General features: G+C 40.1%; 1 protein-coding gene across 2 annotated transcripts in view; it reads left to right on the top strand.

Annotated features, from left to right (window-relative positions):
* Positions 1-20,777, top strand: part of LOC100967578 (cytochrome P450 3A7) — a 38,893-nt gene extending 18,116 nt beyond the window's left edge. The window contains exons 6-14 of one of the 2 annotated variants that reach the window (XM_034964545.3): positions 196-284; positions 1,555-1,703; positions 2,775-2,902; positions 3,922-3,988; positions 6,560-6,720; positions 8,189-8,415; positions 9,481-9,643; positions 11,864-11,943; positions 19,830-20,777. In XM_034964545.3, the coding sequence (XP_034820436.2) occupies positions 196-284; positions 1,555-1,703; positions 2,775-2,902; positions 3,922-3,988; positions 6,560-6,720; positions 8,189-8,415; positions 9,481-9,643; positions 11,864-11,943; positions 19,830-19,935 (1,170 nt within the window). In that variant the 3' untranslated portion in view covers positions 19,936-20,777. Of the gene's footprint in view, positions 1-195; positions 285-1,554; positions 1,704-2,774; positions 2,903-3,921; positions 3,989-6,559; positions 6,721-8,188; positions 8,416-9,480; positions 9,644-11,863; positions 13,783-19,829 lie in introns of those variants that run through there. The other variant, XM_034964543.3, reaches the window with a different exon arrangement.
* The last annotated feature ends 2,339 nt before the right edge of the window (positions 20,778-23,116 follow it).

Raw genomic sequence — 23,116 nt, 5'->3', positions numbered from 1 at the left:
GTAAGATCAGAGTTCCTTTCCAAGGAGTAGTCTGCTGAATTTGAGCTTCCTAAAAATAGTCTTTTTATGTACAGAAAACACATCATAAAATTCATTATACAATGTCACTTATTGTTCCATGCCAGGCAAAGTCATGTCCTTCTGGGACTTATGTCTGCACATTTAACTATGGGTGGTGTTGTGTTTTGTGCTTAGATGGTCCCTATCATTGCCCAGTATGGAGATGTGTTGGTGAGAAATCTGAGGCGGGAAGCAGAGACAGGCAAGCCTGTCACCTTGAAACAGTAAGTAGGAACACAGCCATGGGGTTCTGAGCTGTCATGAGCCCCTCCAGCTGCCCGCTATGGAGCTGATACTCCCGCTGTTGGGTTATTCCAGTGACCAGACAAAAGGAGGGCTGTGGTAATGCAACTTCAATGGGTCTCCCAAGATGGGGCAGCTCCGATGAGGAGGTGGGGCAGCTGGAGGAAAAGGATCTTCTCCCCTGTGCACAGAGGTCAGGGTTTACATATCTGTTAAATTGTCACCTTGGATATTCTGGAGGACTAAATACATCCTTTAGGGGGAAAAGTGTGATTGTATCAAAGTTTTAAGCATGGAGTGTATGGGATGGTGGAAGGGGAAGGCACTTGGTATCTGTTGGTTGGCAGTGAGTAGGGTGGGAAAGTTATAATGGAGAACTTAGAATAACTTTGATCATTTCATGTTTTTTTTCTGAGGGTATCAGTAGAATACTAAATATTAAACATTCCCACCATTTCTTTTTCCTCCAGTCTCAAAGAGAGAGGGTGGTAAAAATGCTATAGGTGGGGCAAGCCTATTATTTGCTGTCTACACTTATGCAGGAACAACAGGTGTAATCTGAGCCTGTCCTGGGCAGACCGGGGATATGTGGTCACTTACTGTAGAAGTTTCCAAATCAAATTTTGAGAGTTTTTTTTAACCAGGACATCATTTGTCATTATATTTTACAAAAATAATTCTGCCATCAGGGCAACCTCAGCTCACCACAGCTGGGGATAGTGGAATTTTCCAAAGCTTGAGCAGGGAGTATAGAGAATAAGGATGATATTTCTAGGAGCTCAGGACATGGTACTGTTGCTTTGTAAAGTGCTGAAGAGGAATCGGCTCTGGGCATAGAGTCTGTAGTCAGGCAATGTCACCTGTCTTGAGCCCCTTAGAAAGAGTGAATTTTTCTACTCTTGTTCTGCTGAAGCACAGTGCTTACCCATCTTGTATCATCCACAATTAACACATGCTACTGCAGTTGTCTGATAGTGGATCTCTGTCTTTCTATGACTGGGCTCCTTGACCTCAGAGGTAAGTCTAACTCAGTTGAGTGTCTCCATCACCCCCAGCGGAGAGCCAGCTGTGTCACTGACACCTGATAATCACCTTCTGAGGGAGTGTGATGGGAGATGATCCAGTAAATAGTTCTGAAAGTCTGTGGCTGTTTGTCTGTCTTGACTGGACATGTGGATTTCCTGCTGCACGCATAGAGGAAGGATGGTAAAGAGGTGCTGATTTTAATTTTCCACATCTTTCTCCACTCAGCGTCTTTGGGGCCTACAGCATGGATGTGATCACTAGCACATCATTTGGAGTGAACATCGACTCTCTCAACAATCCACAAGACCCCTTTGTGGAAAACACCAAGAAGCTTTTAAGATTTAATCCATTAGATCCATTCGTTCTCTCAATAAGTATGTGGACTACTATTTCCTTTTCTCTCTCTCTTAAAAATAACTGCTTTATTGAGATGTAAATCACCATGTAATTCATCCACTTAAAATGTACAGTTTAATGGTTTGTAGTACATTTGAAGATATGTACGACCATCACCATTGTAAACTTTAAAACATTTCTGTCATTCTAGAAACCTCATACGTGTTTAGCTATCAACCCCCTGCCAGAAATCCTGTCGTCGTATATAACCACTAGTCAACTTTCTGCATCTATAGATTTGCCTATTCTGGACACTTCATAGAAATGATATTAATTTTTCAGGGTTTTTTTAATTCTCTAGTTCATGAATTTGTACTTTAGTCTGTATTATTTTCTTTCTTCTGCTGGCTTCAGGCTTAGTTTGCCCTTCTCCGTTTACTGTGTTGTGGCATGAATGTAGATTATTGATTTGTGGGTTTTTTTCCTCTAAATTTAGACATTACAACTATAAATTTCCCTCTGGGCACTTGTTTGCTAAATACCATGACATTCTGGCCTATCACATCTTAATTTTTGTTCAGCTCAAAACAGTTTCTATTTGCCCTTTTAATTTCTACTTCAACTCATTGGTTGCTTAAAAGTTTATTGTTTAACTTCCACGTATGTGTGAGTTTCCCAATTTTTGTTACCTTATTGATTTTAGCTGTATCCTATGATAGGTGACAGAGATACACTGTGTTATTTCTATCTGATTTCTTGAACAGCATGATTAATTTAAGCAGCAAATTATGATTTGGGTTATCCTAAGAGACCATAGCCCAATACATAAAGGCAAAGAGATTAGGGCATTGAATTTTGTTCCTTTCATCATTCAAAAGATGCAGAAGGGGCTGCTGATCTCATTGCTGTAGTGGTGGTCCCTATGCACAGACCTTCCCTTGCTCAGCCACTGGCCTGGAAGAGGGGCAAAAGTCATAGAAGGAATGGCTTCCAGTTGAGAACACTGATGTATTTCACTCTTCTGATTGGTAGAGAAAATTAGAATTGCTCCAGGTAAATTTTGCACGTTCACAATGGTTTCATTTTCTGTTGGTTTTTTTTTTCTACAGAAGTCTTTCCATTCCTTACCCCAATTCTTGAAGCATTAAATATCACTGTGTTTCCAAGAAAAGTTATAAGTTTTCTAACAAAATCTGTAAAACAGATAAAAGAAGGTCGCCTCAAAGAGACACAAAAGGTAAAACGTGGTGGTAGTTATAGGAGGATGTTTAGTTTTCATAATTTTTTAGAAATATACATCTGATTGGTGCACTTCCCTGTATGTTTTTAGAGAAAGATTTTAACATAAAGAGTACTTATGTTTAGAGCAAGATAATTCATTTGGTAGGAATGCAGAAAGTGGAGTTTGAGGAAGGAGATATGAGAATGAGTCAGAGAGAGCACTTAAAATTTGATATCAGGCACAAGAATTAGTATGCCATGGCATAAATATTATTCAGATAAAACCTTATCACAGCACTTCCCTTCAATAAATTGTCAAAGGATAAACATTACTGTTTGGAAATACATTTTATTGGTATTATGCTTTCTCTAGATCATAGATTGGTAAAGAGTCATTTCAAGTACAAGGCTATTATTTTACACATTCTCCAACGAAAGGTCCTATCAGGCCACCTGCTGAAGTGTAGTGTGTGTTACATTTGAGCCCTCTGACAGCCTCGAGTGAACAGAGGTCTTCTCTGGGAATTGAGGCTGCAAGGCTGGCTAACTCAGCTTTGCCTTCATGAGCCCTGGAGTCCAGCCGAAAGATATCTGCAGGTCAGGGGGGCAAGAAGGGGTAACCCAGGTGTCACTGAAGATTGTATAGATTTGGGGAATGTTGCAGTATTTGAAAGTGCTCCCACCAAAGCTGCTGATAAGTTCTGGAAATGTCAGGAGAATAATCTTTGTGGACATTGGTGATGAAGAAGACAGAAGAATAAAAGGCCCAGGACTTCTTCATGGGTATGCAGTTAGGACCAGGGAAAAGACCAAAAAGCAATTGAACATTTTAGCCAGATTTGTTTCAGGAAAACATCCTGCTTTCCAAGGATTTAGACGGATATTCCTTTTCACTGGTGACTCAGGCAACACCCATCAGATTTCTGGTCTCCAAGGGGCTATATTCTCAGAAGGGAGGTTGAGGACTGCACTTCTGATTAACTTCTGACTTCACGAGTCACTTTCTGTCAATAAAATTTCTCTTTTTGCTTCTAGCACCGAGTGGATTTCCTTCAGCTGATGATTGACTCTCAGAATTCAGAAGACTCTGAGACCCACAAAGGTAACAAAAGAGTGCTTCTGAGGGCTACTGGTGGGGCACTCAGAGGGAAGGTTTTGTTCTGAAAATGTGCAGGAAGTATTCCAGGTAGATGAGAATTTCTGCCACATAGCAGAATGACACAAGTTTGGAGGTTAAAATGGTAGCTGGAGGCAACTTCTAGAGGCATGCAGGCATAGATAGCCATGTTCTAAGCTTAAAGGGCAACCCTAAGGAAAACTGGCATGCCAGGAAGAGTCAGCAGTCTGTGGATCACCTACATAAGATCAAATGCCAGTTCTCAGCCTCCTCCAGATCCACAGAATTAAAATTTCTTCCTGGAAATTTATTAGGTTTCTGCAAAAATAATTGCAATTTTTGTGATTGCTTTCAATGGCAAAAACCGCAATTACTTTTGCAGCAACTTAATGCATCTAACACCTAATCAGGAGCCATGCTGTCCAAATAAGGGCGATTTTAACTGGCAATTTTTGGTGAAAGTGTGTTCAGCAGGTTAATCAACTATGAAGTTATTTTTTCCTTTGCAATGGATAAGTAACTTTTGGGAAAACCTCTGAGACTGTGTAAATATCCTTTGTCTTCAGTCTTTCACCTACCAGTTTTACAACCCATGTACGATTTTTACTGAAGTCATTGTTACTATGAGTGGCAAAATGATGGCCATGTTCAGTTTCAAGCCACCAAGATTTGGCAATCATGTCACAAAATTCCTGAATATTTAATCATTGGTTCTAGAGAGCAGGAGTAGGCTGACTTTGGCATACAGATTTAAATATGTCCATGTCTACATCTACTTCTGTCTGTCTGTCTATCTATCATCTGTCCATCTATCATCTATCTACTTACTGATTATCTAGCTATCATCTCTCTATCTATCCCAATACAACTTGCTGTGATAAAGGAAATAGCCTACTGTTTTAGTGTTTCATCTAGAAATCACTAGACACATATAGCTATTGAGCACTGCACATGTGGCTAGTGCCACTGATGAAAAATTTTAAATTGTATTTAAGTTTAATTGAATAAAATTTGATTTTAAATAGCCACATGTCAATAGTGGCTACCACATTGGACAGCAGAGCTCTAAACTTTGAGATTATAGTTTAGTTTCACATCAGTATCATCAGGTTCATGGTAACAGAATACAATTATTAGATAGTTGAATTTACCCACAACTGCATCACAGAAATCTTCACTGGTAAATCACAGCTCTGTTGACATTTCTCACACTCCTTTCATATTGGTTTTGGTGGTGAGTTACATGGTTGGAACAGGCACTATATTTATTTCTGTGTTCCCGGTCTCTAAATGTCCTAATCCAGTCCTGATCAAACAGACCAGTGATGGGCCATCCTGAGCTTCTCTCAGGAAAAAAATCAAGAGAGGGGCCAACTTGCAATCACAAGAGCTTATACCATTTTAATGCCATTCATCAGACTGCAATCAATCACCACTCATCTAGCTTTTTGTCCATCTTCAGTTGCTGTACATCCTGAGATAGTCAATTCTGAGACCTATAGCCTGGGTCTATTACCTGGTGCCTCTCAAAGATATAATCCATACTTCTCAACCTGGGCTATGCACACAAATTACCACATCTTGTGAAATTCAGACTTGAATCAGTAGTTCAATGGTGGGGTTTGAGATTTTGCATTTCTGTTTTTGTTGTTGTTGTTGTTGTTGTTTTGTTTTGTTTTGAGACAGAGTTTTCGCTCTTGTTGCCCAGGCTGGAGTGCAATGGCATGATCTCAGCTCACCACAACCTCAGCCTCCCAGATTCAAGCGATTATTCTGCCTCAGCCTCCCAAGTAGCTGGGATTACAGGCATGCGCCACCATGCCTGGGTAATTTTGTATTTTTAGTAGAGAAGGGGTTTCTCCATGTTGGTTAGGCTGGTCTTGAACTCCTGACCTCGGGTGACCCATCCACCTTGGCCTCCCAAAGTGATGGGATTACAGGTGTGTGCCACCATGCCCAGCCTTTGCATTTCTAATAAGGTCACAGATGCTTATGACCCACGGACCACACTTTGAGTAGCAAGAGGTGGTCTGTATTCCAATATTGGTCTCTTAAGTTCCCTCAAACATATCTAAAGGAAAGGTCCCTTAATTTTCCATACATCTAGCCATTAATGTTGCGAATTCTCTCAAAGTTTGTCAAAGTATATTGTAGCTAAAATGAATTACATTTTTCTTGGGAGAGAAGACTACCCCATATTAATTTACAATAAAGTACTTTTAGGATCATTCAAGGAGCACACCATGACACTGAGTATGTTATGCAGAAATGTTCTCTCTGGAAATTACCCAGCTGTGAAGGTGGCAGGGATGGCACGAGGAGGAGCGGATGGTCTACTTTCTTGAAGACATTGGGGGAAAACTGGATTAAAATGATTTGCCTTGCTCTGGCTCTGTAAGACACACATCAGAGTGAAACCACCCCCAGTGAGACTCTGAATTGCTTTTCTATTTTTTCCCCTGGGGATTTGAAGGTTCCACTTAGATTTCTTTTCATCTAAACTGTGATGCCCTACATTGACCTGATTTACCTAAAATGTCTTTTCTCTCCTTTCAGCTCTGTCTGATCTGGAGCTCATGGCCCAATCAATTATCTTTATTTTTGCTGGCTATGAAACCACGAGCAGTGTTCTCTCCTTCATTATATATGAACTGGCCACTCACCCTGATGTCCAGCAGAAAGTGCAGGAGGAAATTGATACAGTTTTACCCAATAAGGTGAGTGGACAGTACATGGAGAAGGAGGGAGGAGGTGAAGCCTTAGCAAAGATGCTTCCTCACCACTTCCCAGGAGAATTTTTATAAAAAGCATAATCATGATTCTTTCATTCACAATATGTAGGAAGGCTCTCAAAATAAAAAGAAGGAAGCATAGGGAATGGTTGCTATTGGCAGAAGTATAAGATCTTTGTAAAACAGTCCTCTCCCTGGTTCATCTGCTTTCTGTTACCACAATAATGCTAAGTAAAAAAACATCCAAAAACCTCCCTGGCATTTAACAATATGCATATTGCTCACACGTCTTGATAGTGAGCTCTGCTGATATTGGCAGGACTTGCTCTGGTCTGGCTGTGATCTGATGGAGCCTGGCCCTGGGTGCGCTGTGCAGGTTGACTCAGCTCTGCCCCACATGTGTCTCATGTTTCAGTCAGGTAATCACTGGTGAAGAAGCAAGCTAGGAACCAGGGTATCTGACTTCTGAGCTAAACTCTTAAACTCTATAATATTGCCTTTCAAATATAACACTAAGTACTAGGTGCATATCAACCACACTGTTTTCAGACCTCTCCCAAAACTTGGATTCTTTGTGCTATGAAGAGACATGGCTTTTGGGCTGGTCTTTGTGTGGCAGTGAGGTGAGCACAAAGGGATGTTCTTCAGAGATTACAGTCCAGCCCTGAAGCAACAACTAGGAGACTGTTTCAGCAAGTGAGGACAGGGCTGTGTGGGGTTCTATCCTTTTCATAACTTTGCCTGGCACTGAAATCACATGCTCTGATAACATCCACCAGAACTTTCTTTTGTCATATTTGGGATAGAAAGGGACTAGTTTTTCCTCAAATTATTGATAGAGATTTTATATAATATAGTGTTTCTCTCCACATTTTATGTATATAACAAAAGCCCTGCTTTTGTGTATATATGCATATATATATATATACACACACACACATATATATAATACAAATCCTGCTTTGTAACTGTTTTTGTTTGTATATATAACCAAAAGAGTTATGAACCAGAAGTTTGGCCAATAATCCTTGTCGCACAGAGAATTTGCTTTTTCTATCTGTTTTCACTTTCTTGGTTACAGACGTGTAACCTCTTTTTTGAATGGTGACAATCACTTTGTCATATTTTATTTGATGCTAGTGGTCATAGCCTATTAGTCATGTTTGCTTCCATGAGAAAGAAAAACCACTACATGGTTATGCTAAGGATTTCAGTCATTGGGGTTAGAGCCTTCCCGAATGTCTCCTGCTTTCATAACTCCTCCACACATCTTAGTGGGCCATTGAGCACATCAAAGGGCATGCCAGTTATTAAAATACTTTATGAATGCCACAATCCTTTGCCAGTATGAGTTGTTCTCTGGAACTTCTAACAGTTCAACAGTACTACAAGGACTGAGTTAAAAGTTAATTCAAAAATCTCAATTTATCCAAATCTGTTTCTTTCTTTTCAGGCACCACCCACCTATGATACTGTGCTACAGTTGGAGTATCTTGACATGGTGGTGAATGAAACACTCAGATTATTCCCAGTTGCTATGAGACTTGAGAGGGTCTGCAAAAAAGATGTTGAGATCAATGGGATGTTTATTCCCAAAGGGGTGGTGGTGATGATTCCAAGCTATGTTCTTCATCATGACCCAAAGTACTGGACAGAGCCTGAGAAGTTCCTCCCTGAAAGGTAGGAGGCCCCTGGGAAGGGAGCCCTCCCTGAACCAGCCTGGTTCAAGCATATTCTGCCTCTCTACAGGACAGTCTGGGCTTGTACAATCATTTGCTTGTCTTTTTATGTTTAAAAGGTTTTTTCAAATCATGAAATTGATCATTGTCACACTTTACAAACCACAGACTAGATAAAAGAAAACTATAGCCAGTCACAGTCCCAGCAACTTAAGATGAAGGTCCTCAATTATGTCCTTATGGGTCATAAGTGTCCAAAATATAAGGACTCTTTTAAAAACACATGATCACAATGCTATTATTATGTCCCACAAATGAATATTTTTTCCTGAATATAATCAAATCTTCAGGAATCAAATTTGAATAAAAAACATGGGTCTAATCTTCAAAGAATTTATAGGTTAGTGGAACAGATAGACAAAGAAAGCAGTGATGACACTGCTTTCCATCAATACAGTAGCATCATATGCCTGTGTAAATTATCTAACTTAAACTATTCTATGGAGGTGTGGGGGAGAAAGAGGGAGAGATGGAGATTAGAAGAAGGAGGAGAAGGAGGAGAGAAGGAGGGGTAAGACAAGGTAGGGAGGAGAAGGAGGAGAATTAGAAAAACAAGAGAGGAGAGGAGAGAAGGAAAGTGCAAAATAACAATTTTGAAGTAGTGCAAGACAATTTCTTCTTCTCCTTCCTCATGACCAACATAAGGGTGACTTGAGGCAGGAATCTACTTTTCTGTCAGTCATTCTCATCACTTATGTGCCTTTCGTAGTGTGAACACATCACCATCCTGACTATAATTTGAGGGTTTAGAAATAAATATACTTTGCAACAGTATTTATCTCCTCTCAACAAGACTGAAAGCTCCTATAATGTAAGGAGAGTAGAAAGGATCTGTACCTTACAATTCTCATAGCAAAATATGCATAGCAGGATTTCAATGACTAGCCCACAAAAGTATCCTGTGTACTGCTAGTAGAGGGGTGGGCCCTAAGTAAGAAACCCTAACATGTAACTCTTAGAGGTATTATGTCTTTAACTTTTAAAATATCTACCAATATGGAACTAGGTTCAGTAAAAAGAACAAGGACAACATAGATCCTTACATATACACACCCTTTGGAAGTGGACCCAGAAACTGCATTGGCATGAGGTTTGCTCTCGTGAACATGAAACTTGCTCTAGTCAGAGTCCTTCAGAACTTCTCCTTCAAACCTTGTAAAGAAACACAGGTCAGTCAATTTTCTGCATTAATAATGTTTTATTAACAATTATTTTAACTGAATGGTCTATATATTTAAAAAAGAATACACTCACTTAATCTTTTAATAATTTGTTCTATGGGCCAAGGAATCTATTTGGACCCATCTATGATCTTTAAGGGTGCTTCAGTTCTGGAGTTCAAAAGCTGTAGCATTAAAAACATCATGCAATGTCAATGTAGATTAGCATGACATGATTATCTACAGTCTCCTTGAACTTGAGCAAAATTAAATTCAGTTTCAAGTCAATTGGAAAGATGGGGAAGTATTTTGCACAATCATGAGGTGCACTTATTATCTTGTTTTGACTTTTGAATGATGCTCTTCCTTCCCAGAACTTGTAGAAGTTTTCTCATGAGAGTGGCTCCCAACCACTAGCTGTACATTGGAATCACCAGGGAGCTTTAAAAATTCATGATGCCTGGAACATCTCAGAAATTCTAAACTAATTTGCCCAGAGTGTGGCTTTAAAAGCTCCCCCATTGCTTCTCATGTGAAGCCAAGGTGGAAAATGACTAATTTAAGGTAGTTCTATTGGATATGAAGGACTACCACAGTCCAAGGCCATCCTTACTGACCTCACCTTCCAGGTGCCTAGCTCCATCCAACTGGGCTCCTTTTCAACTCAATTATAACTCTACTAATCTTCTTTCCTTTCTTCTCCTCATTCTGTTCGTATCTTTCAAGTCCTAGTTCAATTCCCAAGCCCCTCCAAGGTGTCTTCTTGACCTAGTCCAGGGCTCATTTACTCCTCTGCTCTGTTATTAGTTACTGGAGGCTATTATCATATAATTTCATAATTTGCCATCAAATCATTGAGTTTTGTTTTCTATATTTTCTCTTTATCTAAGAATGTCTTCCCCCCTCCATTAACAATATCCTCTCATTTTATTCCATTTAAAATATCCCAGTGGTGCCTTGCAAGTGACCTCATCTAACTCAAGCATTTGGTCATTTGGTAAATGTTTAAGGAGTGATATGCAGTCGATTGGTTTGCATACAAATATTAAGTTTTTTAATGTGAACATTTAGCAAATGACATTCATGTATTTGCATGTGTGTGTGCTTGCACATGTGCACATGCATGTCTGTCTGCAGGGAAAATATATTCAAGCCTTTTGAAAATTTTTAAATAATAAGGTGTTATATTTATAGAAAGATTTGGAACCTTTTCTCTGAAGAAGTTAAAGAGCAGATGTCATTGATTCATATTAAGCAAGACCCTATAAATCTTATTTCTAGGTCTCATGTATTTATTAAGCAACTCCACACCTTAAGCAGGCTTTCTACATAGAAGAGGAAGAAGATAGAGATGGTTTCCATATTATTTTCATATTCCACATTATTTGTGGCTTTAGGCCAGCTATGTAGCTATCCTGTATGTGTGCTCAGACAGGAGACTCAGCCCTGAGAGAAGGCGGTCCTCTGGCACACCTAGGATGGGGAAGGTACTCCCTTGGAAGTCCCAAGCTGGCACTTCTGGATCTCCATGGCAATTTTCTTGCCCATCACTCCACGGAGATCAGAAAATCACTCTATTGTGTCCCCTCAACACTGAAGGAGTGTCTCAATAAGAAAAGTTGAGTCAAAACACTGTAGGAATTGAGAGGTTCCCCACTTGCACTACCCTTGTAAACCAAGAGAAGATGTTAAAAAATAAAATGATAATGCTTCCTGAAGGTGTCTTCCCATCTTTACACTAGATGGGTTCAATTGAGAGGAATTACTGGACTCTGGAAGTTGAAGACTGTCCACATAATTAAAATGTACAATAGCTACTCAGGATTACCTTGCAAGTTTCAACATACACAAAATTAACTTCATAAGATGGTTTAAAAAGTTTACCATTATACCTAATAATCTGGTTTAAATTTTTAAAACTCATCCATTTTCGTTAAAATTTAAATCAAAAAAGAACACGGGTTCCCATGAATTTGTCTCAGGTCAAACCTCACACAGAATAGGTGCTCCGTGAATATTTTGTTAAATGATAGATGATGAATGTTCTCACTGTCCAATCTTCACACATCTTATAGAGTAAGTATAACGAATCCAAGATTTAAAGTGCTGAAAGTAGTTTTTATATGTTTACAAAGCATTATTGTCAGTAATTTTTTTTTTACTTTGATGCTATACTTTCTACTTTTGCTTTATTTAATGCTTCTCAATATGCTCGTTTAACTGTTGCAGATCCCCCTGAAATTACGCTTTGGAGGACTTCTTCTAACAGAAAAACCCATTGTTCTAAAGGCTGAGTCAAGGGATGAGACCGTAAGTGGAGCCTGATTTCCCTAAGGACTTCTGGTTTGCTCTTCAAGAAAGCTGTGCCCCAGAACACCAGAGACCTCAAATTACTTTATAAATAGAACCCTGAAATGAAGACGGGCTTCATCCAATGTGCTGCATAAATAATCGGGGATTCTGTACGTGCATTGTGCTCTCTCATGGTCTATATAGAGTGTTATACTTGGTAATATAGAGGAGATGACCAAATCAGTGCTGGGGAAGTAGATTTGGCTTCTCTGCTTCTCATAGGACTATCTCCACCACCCCCAGTTAGCACCATTAACTCCTCCTGAGCTCTGATAACATAATTAACATTTCTCAATAATTTCAACCACAATCATTAATAAAAATAGGAATTATTTTGATGGCTCTAACAGTGACATTTATATCATGTGTTATATCTGTAGTATTCTATAGTAAGCTTTATATTAAGCAAATCAATAAAAACCTCTTTACAAAAGTATTATTGGATGTTTCCTGCACATTAAGGAGAAATCTATAGAACTGAATGACTGAGAACCAACAACTAAATATTTTGATCATTGTAATCACTGTTGGTGTGGGAACTGGAGTGCAGTGGTGCAATCTTGGCTCACTGCGAGCTCTGCCTCCGAGGTTCATGCCATTCTCCTACCTCAACCTCCTGAGTAGCTGGGATTACAGGTGCCTGCCACCACGCCTGGCTAATTTTTCTATTTTTAGTACAGACGGAGTTTCACTGTGTTAGCCAGGATGCTCTCGATCTCCTGACCTTATGATCCACCTGCCTGGGCCTCCCAAAGTGCTGGGATTACAGGCATGAGCCACCATGCCCAGCCCAATTTGATTATTAACATAGGTGAGAGTTAACCCACTATGACTTTGCCCATTGTTTAGAAAGAATATTCATAGTTTAATTATGACATTTTTGATGAGACACAGTGGCTCACACCTGTAATCCCAGCACTTTGGGAGGCCAAGGCAGGCAGATCATCTGAGGCCAGGAGTTCAAGACCAGCCTGACCAACATGGTGAAGCCCCCTTTCTACTAAAAATACAAAAATTAGCTAGGTGTGGTGGCACATGCCTGTAATCTCAGCTACCCAGGAGGCTGAGGCAGGGGAATTGCTTGAACCTGGGAGGTGGAGGCTGCAGTGAGCCAAGATCATGCCACTGAACTCCAGCCTGAGTGACAGAGTGAGACTGCATCTAAAAAATAAAATTATGCCTTTTTGTAGCACATATATTTTGTAACATACAACTGAAGCCAGTATTATATTATTAGTTTTCATTTAATGTTTTCAGCCCATCTCCCCTGATATTTCTGGGAGACAGGAAATATGTTTTCTTACACCTCTTGCATTCCATCCTCAACTCCCAACTGTCTGAATGCAATGAACATTTAATAAAAAAACAGTTGATTGGTCAATTGATTGGGCAACAAGGCTGAAACTACTCATTTCTTTTCTTTTCCTATTTCTTCCTTTATTTTCCCTTTCTGAATAATTTAGCCCTAGAGCCATTAGGTGGGTGGCAGCCAGATGGTGGCCACACATTAAGGTAGAGAAGAGAGTCATGGTGGTTCCAAGTCAGAGACCAAGTAGGATGAGGACAAACTGGGTGTTCATGTGGAAACAGCCTGCCTGGGTGTGGGAGTCCAAGCAAGCAGAGAAGGGGTTCATAGAGAGGTGTGACCTACAAGAGCAGCCAGAGCCTAAATAGAGCATGGAGAACCCATGTGAGGTCAGGAGGGCATCCATGAGTGGGAAGTGATAGGTGAGGTTTGGTTACATAAAGGGGATTTATCAAAGAAGTAAATATATTAAGGATGATGGAAGCCAGGCTTCTCATCTTTGAAGAACGGAGTCATGGATTCAGAAAGGGAGAAAACTAGCATGAATCCTATGAAATTAGATTGGAATGGATGTATTCGTGTATATTCATACCCTTCTAGATAGATAGATGGGTAGATAGGTGATAACAGATATATGATAGATAGTTATATAGATAGATGAAATGTATACATGTGTTTGTGTGTGTGTACAAAAAAAACCATATATTTCCTACTTCTCTTCACTGATAGGTCTAGGTAACAATGACATTTCAATAGCAATGAGCACACTTAGCACCCAGGTCTTGGCTTATGAATACCATATTCCACGGAAAGGAACCAGAGCTCTTTAGAGAAATGCCTGATTCCAGGGCCAGGGTTAAGAAGGTTCAAGACAAGCCTAGGACACATTTTGTGCCAGGAAGCAAGAAAATGTTCAAATGATTTCCAAGTAATGTTTGGAAATGATATTTGAAAAAGACTTCCAAATGATAACTCCAAATTATTTTCAAATGATATTTGCAAAAACCTAAAGACTCCACCAAAGAACTATTAGAACTGATAAAATATTCAGTAAATTTGCAGTTGCAGGATACGAAATCAACATACAAAAATTAGTAGCATTTCTATATGCCAATAGTGAACAATTTGGCAAAAATAAAAAAGTAATCCCATTTACAATAGCCATGAATAAAACTAAATACCTAAGAATTAACTTAATCAAAGAAGAGAGAGATCTCTATAATGAATACTGTAAAACACTGATGAAGGAAATTGAAGAAGACACAAAAACAGAAGGATATTCCATGTTTACATATTGTAAGAATCAATATTGTTAAAACTGTCCACACTACCCAAAGCAATGTACAGATTCAATGCAATCCCTCAAAATACCAATTACATTCTTCAAAGAAATAGAGGAAAAAATTCTAACATTTCTATAGAACCACAAAATACCCAGAATAGCCAAAGCTATCTTCAGCAAAAAGAACAAAACTGGAGAAATCTTATTACCTGATTTCAAATTATACTACAGGGGTATAATAACCAAAACAGTATGGTGTTTGTATAAAAACAGACACATTGACCAATGAAATAGAATACAGCACCCAGAAACAAGTCCACACACCTGGAGTGAACTCATTTTTGACAATGTTTTCAAGAACATACACTGGGGAAAAGACAGTCTCCTCTGGTGCTGGGAAAGCTGGATATCAATATGCAGAAGAATGAAACTAGACTCCTATATCTCACCAGACACAAAAATCAAATCAAGGTGGATGAAAGACTGAAATCTGGCCAAACACGGTGGCTCATGCCTGTGATCCCAGCACTTTGAGAGGCTGAGGCAGACAGATCACTTGAGGTCAGGAGTTCAAGACCAGCCTGGCCAATAAGGTGAAACCCTATCTCTACCAAAAAATACAAAAGTTAGCTGGGCATGGTGGTGCATGCCTGTAGTCCCAGCTACTCAGGAGGCTGAGGTGGGAGAATCACTTGGACCCATGAGGCATAGGTGGCAGTGAGCCAAGATCATACCAATGCATGCCAGCCTGGGCAACAAAGTAAGACTCTGGTTAAAAAAAAAAAAAGACTGAAATCTAAGATCTCAAACGATGAAACTGCTACAGGAAACATTGTGGAAACTCTTCAGGACATTGGTCTGAACAAAAAATGCTGAAGTAATACCCCACAAGCACAGGCAACCAATGCAAAAATGGACAAATGGAATCACATCAAGTTAAAAAGTTTCTGTGCTGCAAAGAAAGCAATCAACAAAGTGAAGATGCAAACCACAGAATGGGAGAAAATATTTTCAAACACTCCAACAACAGATTAACATCCAGAATATACACAGAGCATAAACAACTCTTGGAAAAAATTTAATAATCCTAATAATCAAAAAATGGGCAAAATATTTATACAGACATTTCTCAAAAGAAGAAATACAAATGCCACATAGTCATATGAAAATGTGCTCAACATCATTAATCATTAGAGAAATGCAAATCAAAACTACAATGTCATCTCTCCCCAACTAAAATGGTTTTAATCCAAAAGACAGGCAATAACAAATGCCAGCGAGAATGTGGAGAAAAGGGAATTCTCGTACACTGTTGGTGTAAATTATTAAAACCACTATAGAGAACAGTTTGGAGGTTCCTCAAAACATTAAAATGGACCTATCAAAAGATCCAGAAATCTCCGTGCTGGGTATAAACCAGGAAGAAAGGAAATCCATATATTGAAGAGATATCTTCATTCCCATGTTCCCAATAGATGCTATTCACAAATGCCAAGATTTGGAAGCAACCTACGTGTCCATCAACAGATGAATGGATAAAGAGAGTACTTCACTTATGCACAATGGAGTACAATTCAGCCATGAAAAAAGCATGAGATCCTGTTCTTTATAATAACGTGGCTGGAACTGGAGGTCATTATGTTAGGTAAAATAAGCCAGGCACACAAAGACAGATATTGCATGTTCTCACTTATTTGTGGGATCTACAAATCAAAACAATTGAGCTAATGTCTGGGTCTTAGTCAATTTTGTACCCTAAGTACAAGGAGCACAGCCATTAGAATACATGATGAATGCTTTAATACAGGAATGAATAGGTGAGAGGCACAGGGTGGTTGGGTGTTCTTCTGATACATAGTATCTTCCTTGACACATTCATTACAACTCTCAATAGGGAAGTCTCTTCATGTATGTTACCTTCTGAGGAATTAAGTGGCAGAACATGCCTTCTATTATTTTCCTTTGCAGAACAAGACCAATTGCATTAGTTGGGAAACAGTGCTGGCTGCATTTGAGTCCCAAGCAACCATTAGTCTATTGCTATCACCACAGACTCAGAGGGAATGACACACAGGGGCCCAGCAATCTCACCCAAGTCAACTCCACCAACATTTCTGGTCACCCACCATGTGTACAGTACCCTGCTAGGGTCCAGGGTCATGAAAGTAAATAATACCAGACTGTGCCCTTGAGGAGCTCACCTCTGCTAAGGGAAACAGGCACAGAAACCCACAAGGGTGGTAGAGAGGAAAGAGGACAATATGACTGTGTGAGGGGGATAGGAGGCATCCAGAGGAGGAAATAGTTACATCTGTGTGAGGAGGTTGGTAAGAAAGACTTTAATAGAAGGGGTCTGTCTGGCTGGGCTTGGAAGGATGTGTAGGAGTCACCTGGGTGGGCACAGGTACACTCCCGGCAGAGGGAATTGCATTGATAAAGATCTGTAGGTGTGGCTTGTGGGGATGAATTTCAAGTATTCTGGAATGAGGACAGCCATGGAAAAAAAGGGGAGGTGAGAGGAGATATAATCGGTTTCATGCCAATGGCTCCACTTCAATTTCTGATAAGAACTCAGATTCTGTGGACTCCCTGATAACACTCATTAAGTTGTTTATGATACCTCATAGAATATGAACTCAAAGGAAGTCAGGAAAGGGGTGTGTGCGATTCTTTGCTACTGGCTGCAGCTGCAGCCCCACCTCCTTCTCCAGCACATAAACATTTTAGCAGCTTGACTTAAGACTGCTGTGCAGGGCAGGGAAGCTCCAGGCAGACAGCCCAGCAAACTGCAGCAAGCAGCTGAAAGTAAGACTCAGAGGAGACAGTTGAGGAAGGAAAGTGGCGATGGACCTCATCCCAAATTTGGCAGTGGAAACCTGGCTTCTCCTGGCTGTCAGCCTGTGCTCCTCTGTCAGTAACTGTCCAGATTCCTCTCCTCTGTTAACTTGGACTTGGGGTGCTACTCAGGCCCCTGCTCCCTTATCTGTTTTGAAGATCAAAAGAGATATTCAAGGAGGAGTAGCTTAATTGTTGGACGCTACAAACACATAGAGGTTATTATTGATCTTATGCAGATTTATGAAGAAATAAATAAGCATTCGTCCCAGCCACCTTCTCATTTTGGTAACTAGGAGGGTTTAGGGACAGCACTTGGTAGTGGGAATGATCTGATTAGGTTAGATTTGACCTATACTAATCAATGAAAACCCAGCAAAGGCAGATCACAAACTGCTGAACACGATGGGGAGTGTGATCCTCATCCCCTTCCCAGGTTCTGGGGATTCTGGGGGCAGGAGGGAGCAGCTCGGGTTTTTGTCTCATTACCTTCGTTTTCTGGGTTCTCTCTCTGCTAGAAAGGATGCGTAGAAGTTTGTCCCCTGTGGACCTGCTGGTTCCTGCTCCCCTAATTTCCACCCCAGGATATCATTTACATAACACACTGGGGAACACCAAGACTTCATGGGAAGCTGTCCCCTGGCTCTTCCCTCTTTCCTGTGCCATGCCCCTAAACATCCCCTCCCTCCTATGACTCACTCCTCCACCCTGTCATACACAGAACTATTTACCTTGCAATGATTAATCTCCAGAGCAAAGGAGACTTGGAGGAAGTTTCGAGGATTTATTCTTTGCGTTAATCTTTTTCCTCCTGTCTCTGGGAGGCTAGCATTAATATAGAGCTTTGTTTCTCACCTAATGGGAATCTGGTAGCAGCCTGAAAAGGCAGGAGCCATGAAAGCCAATTTCGATTTTACACCTTTTTTTCCCCTTTATATTATAGTACAGGAGGACTACCTTCAGAGTGAACAGGCAACCTACAGAATGGGAGAAAATTTTTGCAACCTACTCATCTGACAAAGGGCTAATATCCAGAATCTACAATGAACACAAACAAATTTACACGAAAAAAACAACCCCATCAAAAAGTGAGCAAAGGATATGAACAGACACTGCTCAAAAGAAGACATTTATGCAGCCAAAAAACACACGAAAAAATGCTCATCATCACTGGTCATCAGAGAAATGCAAATCAAAACCACAATGAGATACCATCTCACGCCAGTTAGAATGGCAATCATTAAAAAGTCAGGAAACCACAGGTGCTGGAGAGGATGTGGAGAAATAGGAACACTTTTACACTGTTGGTGGGACTGTAAACTAGTTCAACCATTGTGGAAGTCAGTGTGGCGATTCCTCAGGGATCTAGAACTAGAAATACCATTTAACCCAGCCATCCCATTACTGGGTATATACCCAAAGGATTATAAATCATGCTGCTATAAAGACACACGCACACGTATGTTTATAGTGGCACTATTCACAATAGCAAAGATTTGGAACCAATCTAAATGTCCAACAACGATAGACTGGATTAAGAAAATGTGGCACATATACACCATGGAATACTATGCAGCCATAAAAAATGATGAGTTCATGTCCTTTGTAGGGACATGGATGAAACTGGAAACCATCATTCTCAGCAAACTATCGCAAGGAGAAAAAACCAAACACGGCATGTTCTCACTCATAGGTGGGAATTGAACAATGAGAACACATGGACACAGGAAGAGGAACATCACATACCGGGGACTGTTGTCGGGTGGGGGAAGGGGGCAGGGATAGCATTAGGAGATACCTAATGCTAAATGATGAGTTAATGGATGCAGCACACCAACATGGCACATGCATACATATGTAACAAGCCTGCACGTTATGCATATGTACCCTAAAACTTAAAATATAATAATAATAAAATTAAAAAAAAAGTCTTTGAGCAAATTCTAAAGACAGGGCCACAATAGGCTTTCAGTGACCCTCTGTGACTGAGTGGATGCAGCGATGCAAAATATCATCACCACTGCTGAAGACAAAAAAAAAAGTCACTCTTTCTACCTAGGATGAGAATCCCCAAATCAGTGGGGTCCACTTACTAAACAGACATAAAGGAATGAAGTGCCCTGGAAGAATTCCTGCCTGAACCTCTCAGGAGCACTCATGTTTGAGGACGTTTGAGGACTCCAGGATTGGGACCATGAATACTTCAGCTGCTTTTAGCTAATCATTGTGACTTTTGGGGTCTCATGGTGCAGGCAGGAAAGGACCTGATGAACAAACATAATCATTGCTGTCAGAGTTACTGTTATTATTTATTGCCTTAATGTTACCTCCTTCTCTTGAGTATTCCAGTTCCTCAGTCAGTGACTCACCAGCCCCTATATCTATAAAGTCACAAACCCTGTGACCCGATTTCTGTTTCACTTCATAGATAGGAAACCCATTCACATGGACTTATTAAAAAGCTTGGAATTCCAGGGCCCAGACTTCTGCTTTTTTTGGGAACTACTTTGTCCTACCGTCAGGTGAGTGTTTTTGAGCTCACTCTTTGGCTTCTTATGATTGCAAACAGCAGCTTAGTTCCATCAGTAAAAATGTTTCTCTGCAAAAGGAAGGTCTGAGGTTTTACCCTTTCACAAACAGTGTGTAGGCATCACCCAGAGCATGGCAAGGTTTACACAGGGGCTCTCTTGCTAACTCTCAGGAACCTCAGGTTTGCCTAAGTTGAACAGCCCAAATCTCAGGTAGATCAGCAACCTGATATTCAAAACTTGATATGCAGACTTTGTGAACACCATAAAGAAGATTTTCTTTTTGCTCCTTGTAGGTTCCCAGGAAAGTACAGTCATAGTTAGTAATAAAAGTCGGAACAAGATCCCTTGATTGTGGCTTGTTATCTGTGTACATGAGAGTCAAACTTTCTTCTCTGTAGCAAGAGCTCATGAGTAGCCTTTTCCCCCTTCCTCCTGGACAGCTTTGAAACTCAGTTTATTAGGGAGATCAAGTATTTACCATTGGGTCATTTGCACCTGCTTGAATCATCTCCAACAAATGCTAAATTCCCTAAGGGTTTTTCTGTGGCTCTACCTTAGCTCTTACTCCCTGTGACGTCTTTTGCAGCTTTAAGACACACAGCAAAGGGGTTCTGCTTTACTTCTTTTTATTCAAAGGCTGCACTTTATTAGTGAGTCTGAGGAAGGAGTGGATGTAACTGAGATGAGATAGTGTTGTCTACCAAACTCAGATCTTTTTTTTTTTCATAATACTTTCAGTTCTAGGATACATGTGCACAACGTGCAGGTTTGTTACATATGTATACATGTGCCATGTTGGTGTGCTGCACCCATTAACTCATCATTTAGCATTAGGTATATCTCCTAATGCTATCCCTCCTCCCTCCCCCCACCCCACAACAGTCCCTGGTGTGTGATGTTCCCCTTCCTGTGTCCATGTGTTCTCATTGTTCAATTCCCACCTATGAGTGAGAACATGCCGTGTTTGGTTTTTTCTCCTTGCGATAGTTTGCTGAGAATGATGGTTTCCAGCTTCATCCATGTCCCTACAAAGGACATGAACTCATCATTTTTTATGGCTGCATAGTATTCCATGGTGTATATGTGCCACATTTTCTTAATCCAGTCTATCGTTGTTGGACATTTGGGTTGGTTCCAAGTCTTTGCTATTGTGAATAGTGCCACTATAAACATACGTGTGCATGTGTCTTTATAGCAGCATGATTTATAATCCTTTGGGTATATACGCAGTAATGGGATGGCTGGGTTAAATGGTATTTCTAGTTCTAGATCCCTGAGGAATCGCCACACTGACTTCCACAATGGTTGAACTAGTTTACAGTCCCACCAACAGTGTAAAAGTGTTCCTATTTCTCCACATCCTCTCCAGCACCTGTGGTTTCCTTGCCATTCTAACTGGTGTGAGATGGTATCTCATTGTGGTTTTGATTTGCATTTCTCTGATGACCAGTGATGATGAGCATTTTGTCATGTGTCTGTTGGCTGCATAAATGTCTTCTTTTGAGAAGTGTCTGTTCAAATCCTTCGCCCACTTTTTGATGGGGCTGTTTTTTTCTTGTAAATTTGTTTGATTCTTTATAGATTCTGGATATTAGCCCTTTGTCAGGTGAGTAGATTGCAAAAATGTTTTCCCATTCTGTAGGCTGCCTGTTCACTCTGATGGTAGTTTCTTTTGCTGTGCAGAAGCTCTTTAGTTTCATTAGATCCCATTTGTCAATTTTGGCTTTTGTTGCCATTGCTTTTGGTGTTTTAGACATGAAGTCCTTGCCCATGCCTATGTCCTGAATGGTACTGCCTAAGTTTTCCTCTAGGGTTTTTATGATTTTAGATCTGACATTTCAGACTTTAATCCATCTTGAATTAATTTTTGTATAAGTTGTAAAGAAGGGATCCAGTTTCAGCTTTCTACATATGGCTAGTCAGTTTTCCCAACACCATTTATTAAATAGGGAATCCTTTCTCCATTTCTTGTTTTTGTCAGGTTTGTCAAAGATCAGATCATTGTAGATGTGCGGCATTATTTCTGAGGGCTCCGTTCTGTTCCATTGGTCTATATCGCTGTTTTGGTACCAGTACCATGCTGTTTTGGTAATAGTACAGTTTGAAGTCAGGTAGCGTGATGCCTCCAGCTTTGCTCTTTTTGCTTAGGATTGACTTTGCAATGCGGGCTCTTTTTTGCTTCCATATGAACTTTAAGGTAGTTTTTTCCAAGTCTGTGAAGAAAGTCATTGGTAGCTTGATGGGGATGGCATTGAATCTATAAATAACTCTGGGCAGTATGACCATTTTCATGATATTGATTCTTCCTATCCATGAGCACGGAATGTTCTTCCATTTTTTGTATCCTCTTTTATTTCACTGAGGAGCGGTTTGCAGTTCTTGAAGAGGTCCTTCACATCCCTTCTAAGTTGGATTCCTAGGTATTTTATTCTTTTTTAAGCAATGGTGAATGGGAGTTCACTCATGATTTGGCTCTCTGTTTGTCTGTTATTGGTGTATAAGAATGCTTGTGATTTTTGAACATGGATTTTGTATCCTGAGACTTTGCTGAAGTTGCTTATCAGCTTAAGGAGATTTTGGGCTGAGATGATGGGGTTTTCTAGATATACAATCATGTCATCTGCAAACAGGGACAATTTGACTTCCTCTTTTCCTAATTGAATATCCTTTATTTCTTTCACCTACCTGATTGCCCTGGCCAGAACTTCCAACACTATGTTGAATACGAGTGGTGAGAGAGGGCATCCCTGTCTTGTGCCAGTTTTCAAAGGGAATACTTGCAGTTTTTGCCCATTCAGTATGATATTGGCTGTGGGTTTGTCATAAATAGCTCTTATTATTTTAAGATACATCCCACCAATACCTAATTTATTGAGAGTTTTTAGCATGAAGGGCTGTTGAATTTTGTTAAAGGCCTTTTCTGCATCTATTGAGATAATCATGTGGTTTTTGTCTTTGTTTCTGTTTATATGCTGGATTACATTTATTGATTGGCATGTGTTGAACCAGCCTTGCATCCCAGGGATGAAGCCCACTTGATCATGGTGGATAAGCTTTTTGATGTGCTGCTGGATTCGGTTTGCCAGTATTTTATTGAGGATTTTTGCATCGACGTTCATCAGGGATTTTGGTCTAAAATTCTCTTTTTTGGTTGTGTCTCTGCCAGGCTTTGGTAT

Source organism: Pan paniscus, chromosome 6, assembly GCF_029289425.2.
Source record: "Pan paniscus chromosome 6, NHGRI_mPanPan1-v2.0_pri, whole genome shotgun sequence".
Classification (NCBI taxonomy): domain Eukaryota; kingdom Metazoa; phylum Chordata; class Mammalia; order Primates; family Hominidae; genus Pan; species Pan paniscus.
Note: the sequence above shows the minus strand (reverse complement) of the source record. Positions and strands in the feature narration are given on the sequence as shown.